The 18,455-nt window shown below is 45.1% G+C and overlaps 2 protein-coding genes across 2 annotated transcripts; both read right to left on the minus strand.

Annotated features, from left to right (window-relative positions):
• Positions 1 to 4: 4 nt before the first annotated feature.
• On the minus strand, positions 5 to 917 carry LOC132132346 (placenta-specific gene 8 protein-like). Its single transcript, XM_059544724.1, has 3 exons — positions 789 to 917; positions 324 to 511; positions 5 to 238 (listed from the first exon to the last, which is right to left on the minus strand). The coding sequence occupies exons 1-3, from the start codon at positions 868 to 870 to the stop codon at positions 5 to 7; spliced, it is 504 nt and encodes a 167-aa protein (XP_059400707.1). The 5' UTR covers positions 871 to 917.
• Positions 918 to 4,341: 3,424 nt separating this feature from the next.
• On the minus strand, positions 4,342 to 5,986 carry LOC132132742 (placenta-specific gene 8 protein-like). Its single transcript, XM_059545250.1, has 4 exons — positions 5,862 to 5,986; positions 5,215 to 5,323; positions 4,897 to 5,084; positions 4,342 to 4,819 (listed from the first exon to the last, which is right to left on the minus strand). The coding sequence occupies exons 2-4, from the start codon at positions 5,306 to 5,308 to the stop codon at positions 4,559 to 4,561; spliced, it is 543 nt and encodes a 180-aa protein (XP_059401233.1). The 5' UTR covers positions 5,309 to 5,323; positions 5,862 to 5,986; the 3' UTR covers positions 4,342 to 4,558.
• Positions 5,987 to 18,455: the final 12,469 nt, after the last annotated feature.

The raw sequence follows: 18,455 nt of genomic DNA on the forward strand, positions 1-18,455 counted from the left end.
AGATTCAAGTAGTTGGTGCCATGTGGACTGCAGGAGCAAATGTTGCTTCACCGATCACTCCAACCTGCTGCTGTGTAGAGATAACTTGTGTGGAGGTTGCCATCGGAAAGTGCTGCATCATTGGATATGTGTTCAGTACAGTGACCGTTTGCTTGCGTGCTTTGATTTCTCTACTCATCTGACACCACGAACACCAGATACAACAGCAAGTCACCATGATGTCCTCACAGATACTGCCCTGATGCAACACATACAAACAAATGATTGTTTTTTAGCCCTCTTCGATTTTGTCTTTCATTGGTAGAGGGAAAGGAAAAACCTACCCCAATATCGTATTTGTGGCGAACTGCCACCCTCATTCCAAGAGACACAGGCGGGACACATACTGGAACCCCAATAGCCGCCATGATACCTGGGCCGAATATGTCCAGCAGAGGCAGACAGGTGCTCTCCCCAAAATTCCCAGTAGTGGTGCAGGTAAAGCAAGGAAAGCACCAGAACGCATAGCAGCCTGAGGGCCAAACAATGCTTTAACACTTTATTTTAAGGACTAATTCTCACTAGTTGCTTATTAGGATGCATATTTCTAGCACATTAGAACTTAGAAAGCCAATATTAATGCCTTATTCTACATTACCACATATAGATCCCTTAAACACCCATACCTAAACTTAACAACTAACTGTTAATAAGCAGCAAATTAGGAATTTGTTCAGGGGAAAATTTTAGTTAATAGTGAATTTCTGTTCTCTAATTTAAAAAAATGGACTTACTTTAAACATACTTACAAGAATTCATGTCCTGGCAACAGTCACATATTCCTGAATTCCAGCTGCTCTTTTGAGGTGTCTGCACAATCACAGTCGTCATTGTGATTCGACTTTTCTGATATGAAAGGATGACAAAGTAAGGAAACTGATTCTAGTGATATATATTTATTTTAAACTACCATCTTAATTTGAACTTAAATGTTTACTGAAAATATGCACTGTTAACAGAATCTTACAAAAAGAAAGAAAGAAATATATAACTCATTACATGAAATTTGAGACTTAAATCAAATTGGATAGTTTTTTCTAGGAAAGCTTAGTTTGTAAAGAATTTTGTTATATTTTGTTTAATCTAACGAGTTACAGACAGTAATTGGTTATTATTCTTTTAATATAAGTCATTCTTTTTTCATACAACAATGCATGCTGGGTATTATTGGAAACTATTTTGTATGTGTTGGTATGCATTCATGTCACCTTTTACCATATCCTTTAGAATGAAATGTTTGTTAAAATGATCTTGTTTGGTAAGTTGTGTGTGTTTGCGTATATAGTCGTGGCCAAAAGTTTTGAGAATTACATAAATAATGGAAATTGGAAAAGTTGTTGCTTAAGTTTTTATAATAGCAATTTGCATATACTCCAGAATGTTATGAAGAGTGATCAGATGAATTGCATAGTCCTTCTTTGCCATGAAAATTAACTTAATCCCAAAAAAACCTTTCCACTGCATTTCATTGCTGTCATTAAAGGACCTGCTGAGATCATTTCAGTAATCGTCTTGTTAACTCAGGTGAGAATGTTGACGAGCACAAGGCTGGAGATCATTATGTCAGGCTGATTGGGTTAGAATGGCAGACTTGACATGTTAAAAGGAGGGTGATGCTTGAAATCATTGTTCTTCCATTGTTAAGCATGGTGACCTGCAAAGAAAAGCGTGCAGCCATCATTGCGTTGCATAAAAATGGCTTCACAGGCAAGGATATTGTGGCTACTAAGATTGCACCTAAATCAACAATTTATAGGAAGAACTTCAAGGAAAGAGGTTAAATTCTTGTAAAGAAGGCTTCAGGGCGTCCAAGAAAGTTCAGCAAGTGCCAGGATCGTCTCCTAAAGAGGATTCAGCTGCGGGATCGGAGTGCCACCAGTGCAGAGCTAGCTCAGGAATGGCAGCAGGCAGGTGTGAGCGCATCTGCACGCACAGTGAGGCCAAGACTTTTGGAAGATGGCCTGGTGTCAAGAAGGGCAGCAAAGAAGCCACTTCTCTCCAAAAAAAACATCAGGGACAGATTGATCTTCTGCAGAAAGTATAGTGAATGGAATGCTGAGGACTGGGGCAAAGTCATATTCTCCGATGAAGCCCCTTTCCGATTGTTTGGGGCATCTGGAAAAAGGCTTGTCCGGAGAAGAAAAGGTGAACGCTACCATCAGTCCTGTGTCATGCCAACAGTAAAGCATCCTGACACCATTCATGTGTGGGGTTGCTTCTCATCCAAGGGAGTGGGCTCGCTCACAATTCTGCCCAAAAACACAGCCATGAATAAAGAATGGTACCAAAACACCCACCAACAGCAACTTCTTCCAACAATCCAACAACAGTTTGGTGAAGAACAATGCATTTTCCAGCACGATGGAGCATCTTGCCAAAAGGCAAAAGTGATAACTATGTGGCTCGGGGACCAGAATGTTGAAATTTTGGGTCCATGGCTTGGAAACTCCCAGATCTTAATCCCATTGAGAACTTGTGGTCAATCCTCAAGAGGCGGGTGGACAAACAAAAACCCACTAATTCTGACAAACTCCAAGAAGTGATTATGAAAGAATGGGTTGCTATCAGTCAGGATTTGTCCCAGAAGTTGATTGAGAGCATGCCCAGTCGAATTGCAGAGGTCCTGAAAAAGAAGGGCCAACACTGCAAATATACTGACTCTTTGCATAAATGTCATGTAATTGTCGATAAAAGCCTTTGAAACGTATGAAGTGCTTGTAATTATATTTCAGTACATCACAGAAACAACTGAAACAAAGATCTAAAAGCAGTTTAGCAGCAAACTTTTTGAAAACTAATATTTATGTAATTCTCAAAACCTTTGGCCACAACTGTACGTGTACATGTGTGTGTGTGTGTGTGTTTGTGTGTTAATTCATCCTCTAAAGCAAACACAGTATCTACTGTAGAAAAAAAAAAGTCAAATTCGATCCAAAAATGTTTGTTAGCAAACATTTTCCACTAGCTAACCAAATTATTTTCCTTTCAAGTCAATCCAGTTATAGAGCTTTTCTCTGAGTTGCCAATAATGCCTAAACCGGTTCCTCTGGGTTTGGTTTGGTTTTCTTCACAGCTTATGAGGACAGTGAATGTACATGAATCCAGAACAAAGTTTATACACACATCAAAGCTACCAATTCCAAACAAACAAACTATTTATTAAGTCCCAATTATTTTGAGTTGTGATCTTAGTGTAATCACTAAACCTTTCATTTTCATCAAGAGGATTTCATTAAAGGATTTTTTGTTTTAAGTAATATTATTATTCAAAAGCCTGCAGCTCTGTGTACATTCTGAAAACAAAATAAGACAATTTTTCACACAGACAGATGATTTACTCTTCTGTGACTAATATATCAGTGAACATAAATGGAATTAATGTAGAATTTAGCATCCAAGTAGTAGACAAACACTTTGACAAGTCACCTCATCACATTTTGACAGAGCGTAACTATACACAAGACAGAGTGTAACTATACTTTTCATTGCTGAGGGGAAAAAAAAAGAAAATATAAGAAATTGCCTACTTACTCTTTCTAGCACTCCTTTTTTCTGTTATAAGGAAGCAAAAGTGAGCGTATTTATACATCTGAGATTTCAAAGAAAACAAAAAAGGTGTGATTAATTAGTCACACGTACACACCCACATAAAAGCCACACACATGCGCACAAAATAAAACAAAATAAAAATAATTCCAGCTAAACCTGAAGTCATGTCTAAAGAAGTGAGTAGGTCTGTAGGTCTGAGCAGAGACATGAACGGATGTGATGGAATCTCTCCACTTCTTTCTCATTGAATTCTACAAAAGAGACAGAAAATCACACTGTTCCACATACAGCCTCATATTCTTCAATGATAAATGATGATAGTGTCTAAAAAATAACAGTATAAGAACAATAAACACTTTTAATTAACAATTAATGAGCATTGTATATAAACTGAATATGAAGAGAGTTTAGCTTCTATTTGGCAAAATAATTTTACTTGAAATGATTCCTAGTCCAATGTTTTCCTGTCCACCATGATATGTGAAATATAATTGCTATAATGTTATTAAATGATAAATTGCATACAATTGCATACAAATTGTAAAGTCATTTGTCTATATACAACCACTTCTATTACAATTAAATGCTTTTTGACAAATCTCATCCTATAATCATTTCTGAAGCACACTGATACTGTAAATGTGTGAGCCACAGATAACTGTATTTGTCTATTTATTCCTATAAACAGTTCATCAGTTTTCTTCAAAGTTGTCCTCATGTCTGCTATGTAAGAGTCAAATTTATTAACAGTTTTTATTAAATCATAAAAAAACAACAACATTTGAATAAGTCTGATTCCCTAAATCAAACAAGAAAAAATAAAAACATATAAAACATATTTTCCAAATGCGGCCAATTCATTCCATTCACACAAAATCATTTATATTGATTAAACAGGTTAGCTATTACACTGTGGATCACTTATGACGTTACTAGTGCGAGATGCATGTGGCAGGCCTGAGGTGAACTTCTACATAGCACCTGGCGGGACACCAGTATTTATTTGTACCATCCGGATTGCAGGACCAGGTCCTACCGGTGCGGCGCCGATCACTGTCGGCTGCTGCATAGTGACAACTTGTGGGTTGACTCCCATTGGAACTGGTTGCATCATAGGATTTCTTTGCAATACTCTGACAACATTTTTGCGTGCTTTGATTTCTCTACTCATCTGACACCAAGAACACCACATACAACAGCAAGTCACCATGATGTCCTCACAGATACTGCCCTGTTGCAACACATACAAACAAATTATTGTTTTGCGGACGTCTTTCTTGTATCGGTAAAGGGACAGGAAAAACTCACCCCAATTTGATACTTGTAGCGAACTGCCACCCTCATTGCCAGACCCACAGGCGGAACACATACTCCAATTCCAAACGCGGCCATGAGAGCTGGGCCGAGTATATCCAATAGAGGGAGACAGGTGCTCTCTCCAAAATCTCCTGTGGTGAAGCAGGTAAAGCAAGGAAAGCACCAGTACGCATAGCAGCCTGAGGACCAAAAATGCACATAATGTGATTTCTAATGAACAGAAAAAAAAAAAAATACAAATAATATATATATATATATATATATATATGTATCTGTAACATTTATCATAAGGCCTTTAAGCATATTTACAAGAATTCAAGTCCTGGCCACAGTCACATATTCCTGAATTCCAAGCTTCCATCCCAGTCTTGCCGAGAGGCTGCTGCACAACTACAGTCGCCATAATGACTTGATCTTACTGGAATGGAAAGATGACAAGAATGTTAAGATTTCCCTGATCCTAGTGATATAAGTTAATTTTAACAACTCTCTGATTAAAATACTGAAGCCTAATTCAGTCTACTGAATTGAGTTTAGTAATGCAAGGAATTCTAGTTTCATACAAATTCAAAAGAATGTATGCACTGCGGTCACGGTTTTCAACAGTGCTTAGAATTAAATGGTTCTAAATGGTTCTAACAACCCTGTTTGGCAAGTTCAGAGTTGAAAAACATTTGAGGTAATACTGTTTACAGATGATTTACAAATGAGTCTGTTCTGACTAATATATGGTTTTCAGTTTTCACCACAAATATAATAAATAGAGCATTTAGCATTCGAGTAGTAGACAAACATTTAAATAGAGGAAACTTTAAAATTAAAAAATTAAAATTCTAAAAGTTCTCACCTGTTTTTCCAAACCTTGTCAAATTTTTAAAAGACAGAGTTAAAATTTGTATACATTTGGTTTAACTGCTGAAAAAAAGAGAGAAAAAAATAAGAAATGGCTTACTTGCTCTTTCTAGTGCAGCTGATCCTTTTCTGTAAAAGAAAGTAAAAATGGACGTATTTATATATACAAGATTTCTTTACTGAGAAAAAAAAAAAAAATTCTGAAGCATAAAAAATATGCAGCTAAACCTGAAAACATGTCCAGTAAAGTGAGTAAATGTAAAAAGGGGTTGTATTGTCTGAGATGGAAATCTCTCCTCCCCTCGCTCTTTGCATTCTTACAAGAGACAGAAAATCAACAGATCATGACACAGAGCTAAATGAAGGTGAATGAGCTACAATGACAAATAATTTTAAACTATAGGGCTTCATGTGTATAAAATCCACCAAAGATCAATAAATAATGTTTAACTAACATTTAAAAAACATTGTATATAAATTGAAGGCAATTTGAAAACTAACCTCGCTAAAAAAAAAAAAAAAAAAAGAAGGAAGGAAATGTTGAGGAAACGTAAATGTTTCAGGCAATCAGCTTCAGCAGATTTATGCATCGTATAAACTGAAAACAACATGTTGAGAAAAATCTGCTTAAGCTGGTTGTCTTAAACTTTTCTCAACCTTTCTTTTTTTTTACGGATTTTTGTATGAATTTTTGATTTGCCAAATAACAAATAAAGCCTTTTACTGTAATATCAACACAAAGAGCACAAAAATAAAATAAATAAATAATTACATTTACATTCAGTCATTTAGCAGATGCTTTTATCCAAAGCGACTTACAAATGAGGACAGTGGAAGCAATCAAAAACAACTAAAGAGCAATGATATATAAGTGCTATAACAAGTCTCCGTTAGGTTAACACAGTACACGTAGCAAGGGCTTTTAAATAATATCATAAATTAAAAGAAAAATAATAGAGCAAGCTATAGGGCTATATAGCTACATATTTATGGTACTAAAATTATTATGGAAAATTGAATGAGTTGGAAATTGCTATTGCAGAGCATCATAAACAACAGATTAACATTTAAAAAAATACAGGAATCATAAAGGAATAGTTGAATACAAAAATTAATAAAAAAAAAAAAAATTTACTCACCCTCGGGCCATCCAACATGTAGGCAACTTTCACCCACTGTTGACTTCTGACAATATTGTTGATGTTGTAGAATTTGTCCATTATAATCATATTCAATTCAGCTAAAAAGCAGCTAAAAAAGCAGTTCATTATTCAGCTTAAAAGTTTTCTTCTCATCTGATGAAGTGTCAGTGCCATCAAATCGATAATATGAATAATGTGAATAATAGGTGACAGTGGCACCTTGGGAACCCAAACTCCATCAGGTGACAGAAATGGAGGAAAGAAAACTTTGCGAGAAACCAAGCTAAGTCAGGCGACCAGTTCTCCTCAGGCCTAAATGAATGAACATGGTGTGCATCGCAAAAAACTGCATCACAGGTCAGATTGATTTGTTTTATTTATAAAAAGCCTTCCTGATAATGTTCGGGTTCAGACACACTCTCTCTGTTTAAATCTAGATTTAAAAAAAAACACATCTCTTTCGCCAAGCATTGAAATAACGCAACTCATAATTGTGACTGCAGTTGTATTTGATCAAATGCGCATTCTTATTCTTTAGCTCGGGTTAAACTAATTAATTTTACTTTGTTGTTACAGCAGCTACGCTAATGATGTCTCTATTTGTTTCTTTGTTTTACACAAGATCCATTCTGGATCCAGAACACCTGAGAAGAGATGATGCCAACCCCACATAGGACCTCAGATGGAATTATTATAATTTTTATTAAATTTTTTTCAGTCTAAAATGACCAAACAATACAACTGAGTGTTAATTTAATTTAGGCAATTAAAAAATGCACTAATTTGTTAACCTGTCTCTCATGGTGAATTTCAAAGAAAGATTTACTTTTCAACTATTATTTTTTAAGTAAACAATTGACTACTTCTTATGAAATGATACTAGAGTCCATTGACAAGCAATTTGACAGTTTACAAATTGCATGGTTACAAAAACACATTCAGTACAGTTCATGCCCTACTCGTCCATGATGATTTTTTTCTTTAATTGCTAATGCAACCGTTTTACACCACAGACTGAACAAAATTAAGCATTGTTCAACAAAGTATTAATAGTTGTGTAAATATTGTCATTCTAACAGTTGTCTGAAGTTTTGGTTTATTGTAATCCATTACATACCTTTCTATCAAAGTTATCTGACATTATCAAGATGAATTTGTTAACTTTTCTTGACATATTTGGTTATCATTATCTAAAGCAAAGCAAAAAAACTGATAATGTGAGAAATGTTGAAGGTGTCTGAATACATTTTGTTTTGACTGTATATTTCATTTTTACATTGAAGACTATGCAGTGATATTTTACATTTAATTATTTGTTTTCTGTTCCTGGACACCTACAAACTTGAAAAACAATTGTTTGTGAAAAAAAAAAAAAACACACAACAATAAAAAGAACGAACACACAAATTAAAGAAATTAAAGTTTCAAACAGGGCCCACCAGTACAACCTACACTGGGGCCCCACAAACCCCAGCTACGGCCCTGTTAATATCATAAGCAGTGTCACTTCTGTCCAATCATACAAGGAAGTAAGAAGAAGGTAGAAAAAGGTTTGTTAGTCTCGGTATTTAACACCCACTTGATTTAATTAAAAATATACCTGCCAAAATGTCATTATGGCCTATAATACACGTTTCACCAGTACTCTTTAGCATAATTGGGACAGAGTGTTTCTAATTATGACTTTAAAAAAAAGAAAAAAAAGAAAAGTGTTTTATGTCTAACTTTTTAATCTTTTTTAATTTTTTTTAATTTTTTATTTTTTACTAGGCTTTCAAACTGATTACAACACTCACTCAGCACTAGAAAAGAGGATAAGATTTGTGTGTGTGTGTGTGTGTGTGTGTGTGTGTGTGTGTGTGTGTGTGTGCTGAATTCCTTGATGCTATTTTTTTCTGTTTGTTTGTTGTTGTTGTTGTTTTTTTGCAAGTATGTTGTTTTGCAAGTATGCTGTCACTTGACAGATGTGGTTTGTTGTGTGCATGTCTTTTTTTAATCTGTAGAAAATGTCCTGCAGGGGGACACAAAGCAGAAAACACACATGCATATTGTAGCTGCTAAATGTGAAAATGCCAACACCCACGTAAAGATCATTCCCTTTTTAATGAAGCATGCTGTAAAACTTCTTGTCCAGGCCCTTATTATTTCCAGGCTGAATTAATGCAATGCTCTTCTGGCTGGACTTCCATCATGAACAATCAAACCTTTGCAAATGATTCAGAATGCATCGGCATGACTGGTCTTCAACAAGCCAAAAAGATCCCATTACACCTCTCTTTATCGCCTTCAAGTTCAAGACATTGATGCTTGCATATAGAACAGCCACAGGCTCAGCACCCATACTTCCACTCACTATTACGAGTCTACATCCCCTCCAAATGTCCAGTGGCGTAGCCAGGGGAGGGGCCATGGGGGCACTGGCCCCTCCTGAAAACTGATTGGCCCCCCAGTGTGCCCCCACCCTTCTACTTGTCTGTCACTCACAAATTCAAATCATAATCTTTCAGTTTAGTAAATAACTCATGATTGCGTCGCGATGCTTCTCAACGAGGACCAAGAAAAGCGAGCTGCTGTTTTCCAACGAAAAAAAGCACAAGGTAAGTTGATCTATTTTATATAGCTTATGTTTTTCGATTAGCAAGTTGTTTCAGTGCAAGAAGTGTTTGGTACTAACGTTAACCTCTTTCGGTGTTAGACAGACCAGGTTCGATGATGGTGTTATCTCCTAGAGCAGACCAAGATGCTAATCATTATATTTACTATGCTCCTCTGATGCTGAATGTAAAAGGGGTTTACTGCGTTACGATTTACTTATTTTTCGGCCGAACACGCCAACTCAACAACGCAATTTAAAGCAATGGTTTAAAAAAAGTATAATTGCAATTCTAATAAAGTTATTATTGAATCATGCAGTCGATTAGCCACTTTTTTCACTTAAGTGAGGTGACGAAACAAATCGTATGATGTTTATCTAACTCTCCACACTTGAGACTTTTTTTTACAGTCTATGGGTGAGACACATGCAAAAACATAGTTCCCTTTCAAGGGAACTTCGAACTGCGTCCTCTGAGGGGACACTATGGGGGAACACTTTGTCGTGACCCGTGTCTGAAGCATACTTTGAAAAACGCCAACATGTTGGCCGGCGACAGCCTCTGACGTCACTACCAGCGCAACTATAAATACGCGCCCGTAGGACCCGTCACTTATCTTCTTCGTCTTCATTGACTGTTTTGTTTGAAGCGTGCATCTGAGAAACGACCAAAACGGTAAGAGCGATCTATTACTGTTATCATCATGGCTTCCACTAGCAAGGCGTTTAGAAAGTGTGTGCATCCGTGTCAGCATTATCTGACACCCGATGACACACACACTCTCTGCGTCTCTTGTTTGGGCGAAGAGCACGCGCGCGATGTCCTTGAGGGGGCGATCTGCATGCACTGCGAGCGTTTTTCTGTGAGAAAGCTCCGCTCTCGTTTGTCTCTCTTTTCGAGGAAAGAGGGACAGCCATCTGGATCCCGCGGCTCAGGACCCGCCGTTGCCGAGGCACGGAGGAGAATGAGCCCGTGGGGATCACAGGTGGATCTCGCTGAGGAGTGTAGAGAGGGACTTTTTTCCTTTCACACTCTCCGGCGGCAAACGAGAGTGAACTTCGGGAGGAAGATGCGTTGTCATTAACCCATTCTGACACTGAAGTTAGTGCTCTGCTGGGTTTTTACCCAGGAAGAGCAGGAGATGTCTGAGAGTGGCGAAGAAGCTGAGACTGAGCCTTCTCAATCCTCCTGCCCTGCGTATGGGGAGCTGTTTGCTGCAAAATTAGTTTTGCCATGGAAGCGTGCCAGAAAAGTAACGTCGCGAGCTCGCCTCGATGAGCGTTATTTGTCTGACCGTAGCCCTCCAGCCCAGGTGAGCCTTCCATTCTTGCCTGACTTACATGCAGAAGTCGAAAAGGAATGGAAGAGGCCGTTTTCCTCTCACATCCATCGGTTTCATCATACGAGTTATGTTGATATCGAAGGCATGCACGAAAACGGCTATAAGAGGATGCCCCCTGAAGAGAGATGCTGGCTAGCTATCTCTCTGTGGGGGAAACGTCCTCTCTTAAATCTCCCTTTTAAATCTCCCTCTTTGCCATCTAAGCCCCTCCAGGATGCATCCCGCTTAAATGGCAAATCATACGCGGCAGCAGGTCAGGCGGTGGCTTCGTTGCACACGATGCAGTGTTTCAGGCTTACCAGGCTGGCCTGCTGAAGGACCTGGATACAGACGAGGGCCTTTCACCTGACCAGGTAGCCGAGCTGCGCTGCACCACAGACCTCTCTCTCCGGGCTACCAAGCAGGCCGCCTCCGCCATGGGCAGGTCTATGGCGGCCATGGTGGTAACAGAGAGACATCCGTGGGTGAACCTGGCAGACATCGGGAGGGAAGAAGGGGGTTTCTTCTCGATGCTCCGGTCTCGCCTTCTGAGCTTTTCGGTACCTCCGTCGAGATGGTGGTCGAAAAGTTCAGGGAGGCAAGGGCGCACTCAGCTGCTTTTAAATCCTTCATTCCACGAAGGTCCAGGTCCGAGCCCGAACAACAAAGGGGTCCTGGCACATCTCGATCTGAGGATCGTAGACGGGCGCAGAAGGCTAGTGTTGCGGCTCGCGCTCCTCCCCCGCCTAAGGGCAGGGGCAAGAGGAACCGCGGGTCACGGAGAGGTAAGCAGGGTCTGAGGGACGTGATTTAGACGTGGTAGCGTCCTCGCCCGGATCAGAGCGATAGAAAGACCTAGTAGCTCCGGATGTTTTTAACCTCTGTTTTAACTTCTGTTTTTATCCTCCCCTGCCTAATTCCCCTGTAGCCACCAGCTCTCCACCTGATCGAGGTTAGGTGGACAGTCTCTCACATAACAGTCTCCAGTCTCAGACCTATGAGGTTTTGGTTGGTTCTATATTCATAGTAACTGCCTTACTGACGGTCCGGACCAGAAGGGGGCGCCCCGCAGCGGGACTCCAGTACAGGAGGGTGGGTGAGTATGTAACCCTTGCTTTACCTGTTTATGGATGTTATGTTGCTGGTGGTTATATGTCTACTAACAATCTCTGTGAGTTTCCTTTACAGTGCTCTAAAAGGTGGCCAAGATCAAAGGCTTTCGGTAGGCCCCCTGGGGCGCGACACCCACCACGGAGTGAGACCCGCGCGTGGGAGGCAAGCGCTCTGCGATTGCCCATCCCACACCCCCTCCCGAGGAGCCTGGCTGATCATCAGAATTGGCACAGCACTGCAGGGAATTCCATAGATGTCCGGCCAGGTCACCCTGAGGGGCCGCCTGGCTGCTTGGCACATCCGGGGAGGTGGTGGTAACGGCAAAAAGCTCTGTATTTACTGCCTCAGGTGATGCTCCCCTCATCTGAGGGTTGGAGCTCACCGCTCCCGTGCGATCCAGCGCCTCTGCGAAGCTTGGGAACCTTTCTGTACACACTGCTTCGCGCCCTTCTTGCCACTTCCCGCCGAAACGGGTGTGGCCCAACCTATAAAAGGAGCTCGAAAAGGCTGACTCACCTGATTTTTCATCTCTTCAGCGAAGCTCACGCATCGCTGGATCACGGAGGAAGCAAGCGCCGTCTGAGAACCATATCAGCGGGACGAGCCATTCTGAAGCTGCTGGCCTCGCTGCCTTCCACTGCCGTTCCTGCTGCGCTGTCCGGCGCCTATATCCTTTGTATCCTTATATCATTATATCCTGTGTGTGTTCGCCCTGCGACGCACACTCACAAAAAGAGCTGCATCTTTTTAAAGATGCCCTCGTGCGGCTCGTACAGAGCCCCGCTCAGCGAAGGAGATCGTCACGTCATCTGCGTCTCCTGCCTGGGTGAGGACCATGCAGCGCTCGTGCTCGCTGACGGCGGCTGCCCTCATTGCGAGCTAATGCCTATGGTGACTCTGAGGACTCGCCGGGTGTTCTTCTTGAAGCCTGCATCATCCGCTGCGCTGCAGCGCCGTAAGAAGCGCCGCTCGCAGCGTCTACCGGAACCGCCTCCAGCTCTGCCGAGCTCGCCGGTTCCCTCCGCTTCGCCGGTTCCCTCCGCTTCGCCGGCCTCCCCTGCATCGCTTCCCGATGGTCAGCGTCCGCTGTCTGCCGACGCGTCATCTGAGGAAGTGGATCTCAGGCCCGCGTCGGAGGAAGAGGACACGTGCTCTCTGCTTGCTTCGGGCAGTGAGGGTTGGGCGAGGGTTGGGCGAGCTCCGTGGATCTCGCGCCCTCTGCTCAGAGGCCCAGCAGATGGGCGGATATCGATAAGGAGCTGATGCGAGTGCTCGCACTGGACGCGGCGAGCCTCGGCCTCGAGTGGTCTGCACCAGCGCCCCCTTCTCGTTCCCGGCTGGATGGTAGCTTTCTCCCAGATGAGCGTTTTTCTCCAAGCTCAAAGCACGCCCCCTTTCTTCCTGAGCTTCACGAAGAAGTGGCGAAAGCTTGGAACGCTCCATTTTCGGCGAGAGTCCGTTCATCTGTTTCACCAGCATTCTCCACACTGGACGGTGCTAAAAACAGAGGCTACCTGTCACTTCCGCCGGTGGAACAGGCTATAGCAGCGCACCTTTGCCCGCCCTCTGCTGGATGGCGGACTAAGGCAGCGTTGCCATCCAAAGCCTGCCGCATGACGTCATGGCTGCTCGCACGGATCTTCTCTGCTGCTGGGCAGGCTGCGTCTGCGCTGCACACCATGGCCACGCTGCAGATTTTCCAGGGCGATCTCCTCCGCAAGCGGGATGAGATGGGACCTGAAGCAATCTGTCTCGCGGATCTGAGGAGTGCTTCGGATCTCTCCCTCCACGCTGCTAAGTCCGCTGCACAGGCCATGGGACGGGTTATGGCTTCCGCTACGGTGGCTGAGAGGCATTTGTGGCTGATGCTTTCTGACATCAAGTTCCGGTTCTGCAACTAGCCGCTCTAGACCGGCCCCACAGAGCTCTCAGTCATGCCCACCGCCTCCAGCTGCGTCATCACGACAGCGTCAGCAACGCAGCTCGGGACCCCGTTCTCGCTCTTCAAGCCGTCGCCCCGCACCGCGGGAGCCGCGGCAGAGGATTGCGGTGAAGCCAGAAGCCCCGAAAACGTCCTAGCACTGCTAGGAAAGCGCCGGTGTACGAGTTCCGCTGCGGCCGAGCTCTCACCCAAGCGTGCCGCTGTTGCAGTTCAAAGAATTGTGACTGCCTCAGCGTCTTCTGCAATGCGCAAGCCTGCACGAGTGCCCGCTTGCCTGCACACAAAAGCCGTTATCACGGCTACCCAGATGTTTCACGAAAAGAGTGTTATTTCTGGTGTTCCGGCCACGGCCAATGGTGCTATAAATGTAGTGACGATGCCCACTCCTCAGTGCCCATCTCCACATATAAACACAGCCCTGCACACAGGGCCCGCACCCATAAAAGCGACTCAGGTCGATCGCGCGCACTGCATAGTAAACGTGCCCACCCCTCAGTGCCCACAATTACTATGTCACACGCGTCATGTGGTTTCTGTAAAAACGAAACCCGTGCACGTTCGTCCGGCCATGGGCGATGGTGCTATAAATGTAGTGACGATGCCCACTCCTCAGTGCCCATCTCCACATGTAAGCACAGCCCTGCACACGGGGCTCGCGCACATAAGATCGACACAGATCGGTCGGGCGCGCCGCATAGTAAACGTGCCCACTCCCCAGTGCCCACATACACTATGTCACATGCGGCGCGAGGCGTCTGTAAAAGCGAGGCCCGTGCACGTTTGCTCTGCACAGGCAGACAGAGAGTTGAAAGTGGTAAATGTGCACACATGCAGCCGACAGTTACTCGCAGACATCACGAGTCCCACGGGACCCGCTCAGCCCTCCCCCAGTTGGTTAAGCGCCGGGACGGGGTCGAGGAGGAGCGATCTGCCCGCTGTGATCAGCGCGCTCCCCGCCTCAGATGCGTAGCACACTCGAGCGCCGCCGTTGCCCGGTCAACAGAGCGCGCTTCGCATCCAGCCCTTAGCCATTCATGCAGATACATGGTCAGCGCTTCCAGGGGTTTCGGATTGGGTGCTAGGCATTATAAGGAGAGGCTACTCGCTACAGTTTTGTCGACGCCCTCCGCGCTTTTTAGCGCGCGTCGAAACTACGGTCAAAGCAGAAGTAGCACACATACTTCGGGCCGAAATATCAAAACTGTTGAGCAAAGGGGCTGTAGAGCCTGTGTCTCGAGCTCAAAGCGAGGGGGGGCAGTACAGCAGATACTTTCTGGTCCCCAAGAGAGACGGGGGTCTCAGGCCCATACTGGATCTAAGACAGCTGAACAAGGCATTGATGAAACGCAGTTTCAAAATGCTTACGACCAGGAAGCTCCTCACGCAGGTTCGCAGAGGGGACTGGTTCATGTCAATATATCTGAAGGACGCGTATTTTCAAATACAGATAGTGTCAAATCACAGGCGATATTTGAGATTCGCCTTCGAGGGCCAGGCATACCAGTTTACAGTCCTGCCGTTCGGCTTGTCCGTGGCTCCTCGTACGTTTACGAGGTGCATGGATGCGGCGCTCACTCCTCTCAGACTCAGAGGCATGCGAGTGCTGAATTATTTGGATGACTGGCTGGTTCTGGCTCGATCACGAGCGGAGCTTGTGGAGCACAGGGCCGTTTTACTCGATCACCTCGAGAAGCTCGGTCTCAGTGTCAATTGGGCGAAGAGTTCGCTGAACCCCAGTCAGACGATTCTGTTTTTGGGTATAGTTCTGAACTCGTGTTCCATGACGGCGCGGCTGTCACCACAGCGCGCGTTGGGCATTCAGCGCGCAGCGAGTTCTTTCCGCTGCGGCGCAACCGTGTCGCTCAAGCACTGTCAGAAGATGTTGGGCCTCATGGCCTCAGCATCTCCGGCTCTGCAGCTGGGCCTGCTCCGCATGCACCCCCTGCAGCTCTGGCTGAAGGCGCGGGTGCCGCGCAGAGCGTGGGTGTCTGGCCGGCTGCGTCTCAAGGTCAATCAGAGCTGTGTCACAGCCCTGACACCCTGGACAGCAAACGGCTGGTATCGATCAGGTGTAAGCCTGGGGACTTCCCCGAATGTGAAGATGGTGTCGACGGACGCCTCCACTTCGGGATGGGGAGCGCTGCTCGAGGGCAGACCGTCCTTTGGCCTGTGGTCAGAACGGGAAAAGCTCCATCATATCAACTGTCTGGAAATGCTGGCAGTGGAGAACGCGCTGATGCGCTTTTGTCCCCAAATCAAGGACCACCACGTGCCATTCGGACAACATGTCTGTGGTGTCCTACATAAATCGCCAGGGCGGTCTCGGGTCCCGAAACCTGTACAGGCTGGCGGAACCCCTCCTGGTTTGGGCTCAGCGCAACGTGCGTTCTCTGAGGGCAGTGCATGTGCCTGGGCTACAGAATCTGGGTCCAGACAGGCTGTCCAGAGGCAATGTTCCTACGGGCAAATGGTCTCTACACCCGCAAACATTCCGGCTGTTGTGGGAGAGATTTGGCAGGGCGGAGGTGGACCTCTTCGCGTCCCACGAAAATGCTCACTGCCCCGCGTTCTTTTCCAAGAACGAAAGCGCGCTGTCACAGAAATGGCCGTGCTGCCCGCTTTACGCTTTCCCTCCCGTCTCCCTCCTTCCGCAGGTGATAGAACGGGTGAGAGAAACGAGATGTTCAATACTGCTTGTAGCACCTCTTTGGAAGAAACAACCATGGTTCCCAGATTTGATGCAGTTAGCAGATGTCGCCCCGTGGCCAGTACCGTTGAGGAGGGACCTCCTCTCGCAAGCCAGGGGTTCGATTTGGCACCCTCAACCGGAGTTGTGGTCCCTCCATGTGTGGGCGCTCAACGGTTACCCGCTGATCTTGCAGTGGGAGTGCTAAATACCATCACTCAGGCTAGAGCTCCGTCGACACGACGTCTTTATGCCTCGAAGTGGTCGGTGTTCTCCAGCTGGTGCACAGCTCGAGGATGTTCACCCCTTAGTTGTGAGGTGACGGAGGTTCTCTCCTTCCTACAGGAGCTGTTGGATAAGGGCAGAGCCCCATCCACGCTCAAAGTTTCTGTGGCGGCCATCGCAGCGTTTTCTGAAACGGCACTCGGTCAGTCAATAGGAAGGAATGATTTGGTTATCCGCTTCCTTAGAGGAGCTAGGAGGCTGAATCCTCCCAGACCTCCGTCAGTCCCTATGTGGGACCTCGCGGTGGTTTTGGAGGCCATGAAGGGTCCCCCTTTTGAGCCTATCCAATCAGTTAGCCTTCAGCATCTGTCGTTCAAGACAGTATTCTTGTTGGCTCTCGCTTCAGTGAAGCGTGTGGGTGATCTGCACGAGCTCTCGGTGAGCCAGTCGTGCTTGGAGTTTGGGCCTAATGACTCAAAGGTCATACTCAAACCTAGGCACAGTTATGTGCTGAAATCCCTCAACACGCCGTTTCGGGCTCAGGTTATTGTCCTGTCTGCCCTGCCGATGTCTGGAGAGGATAGAGACTCGAGTCTTCTTTGCCCTGTCAGGGTTTTAAGAGCTTATGTGTCTCGCTCTGCTGCCTTTCGGCAGACGGAGCAGCTGTTTGTCTCGTTCGGTGGACGTTCCAAGGGAATGGCTGTTTCGAGACAGACTCTATCCAGATGGATAGTTGACACCATAGCGTTAGCTTACGCTTCCAGGGGCCTTCAGTGCCCGCTGGGCGTCAGAGCACACTCCACAAGGGGCGTCGCCTCGTCGTGGGCGTGGTCTACCGGGATCTCCTTGCAGGATATATGTATGGCGGCAGGTTGGGCCTCGCCATCTACATTTATCAGGTTCTATAACCTGGAGGTTCCCGCCTTGCAAGCAAGGCTGCTGTCGGTATAGTCGAATCAGGGCCCTGAGGGGAACTCTGAGTTCGTGAGCGTTATGCACTGCCGACTGTTATATGGGCAGTATTGCGTAAGACCCGCATTGCCACATTGGTCAGGCCTTGCCTCGGCTGTGTGATGTCATATTGCCGCATCTACGGATGTTGCTAGATATGGGACGGAGGGCTTCCCCCCTTCCTGTCCTGGACTCTCTGTGAGTCCCTCGGGTTACTGTGCACTGTAAATCCTGGGCGTTGCTTCAGGTTTATTGGTGTGTGATCCCTGCGCGCACTGCGTTTTACATTGGGTTCCCGTAGCATCTTAGCTAAGACGCAGTACGAGAGAGGTCTCGTAAGAGAACGTACTCGGTTACTAAACGTAACCTCGGTTCTCTCTAGAAGAGCGAACGAGTACTGCGTTCTCTGCCGTGCATACGATTCACTCTGGTTCGCTTCGGCGATGAAATAAATCAGGTGAGTCAGCCTTTTCGAGCTCCTTTTATAGGTTGGGCCACACCCGTTTCGACGCGAAGTGCCCTTCTTATTGGTCTGATGTTGCATCAGCCTGCACTCGATAGGCTCTGACATTTCCACAGTGTTTTTGACAGTTTTTCTGTTTAGTTGAAGGCCATAAATGCTGAGTTATAGGTTTTGATGTGTTTTAGTTGGTTTGTATTGTTGATTGCTCTTGTTGATTTGACAAGATATTGTGTCTGTAAATAGTTGTTTCCACTAAAAAAA

Source organism: Carassius carassius, chromosome 49, assembly GCF_963082965.1.
Source record: "Carassius carassius chromosome 49, fCarCar2.1, whole genome shotgun sequence".
Classification (NCBI taxonomy): domain Eukaryota; kingdom Metazoa; phylum Chordata; class Actinopteri; order Cypriniformes; family Cyprinidae; genus Carassius; species Carassius carassius.

Bases quoted from the DNA above. Each gene is read 5' to 3' on its own strand.
- LOC132132346 (XM_059544724.1), bottom strand. From the start codon at position 870: ATGACGACTGTGATTGTGCAGACACCTCAAAAGAGCAGCTGGAATTCA. The intron at 512-788 runs GTAAGTATGTTT...TTTGGCCCTCAG, and splicing joins TTGCCAGGACATGAATTCTT to GCTGCTATGCGTTCTGGTGC. The intron at 239-323 runs GTAGGTTTTTCC...GTGTTGCATCAG, and splicing joins GCCACAAATACGATATTGGG to GGCAGTATCTGTGAGGACAT.
- LOC132132742 (XM_059545250.1), bottom strand. From the start codon at position 5,308: ATGGCGACTGTAGTTGTGCAGCAGCCTCTCGGCAAGACTGGGATGGAA. The intron at 5,085-5,214 runs GTAAATATGCTT...TTTGGTCCTCAG, and splicing joins TGGCCAGGACTTGAATTCTT to GCTGCTATGCGTACTGGTGC. The intron at 4,820-4,896 runs GTGAGTTTTTCC...GTGTTGCAACAG, and splicing joins GCTACAAGTATCAAATTGGG to GGCAGTATCTGTGAGGACAT.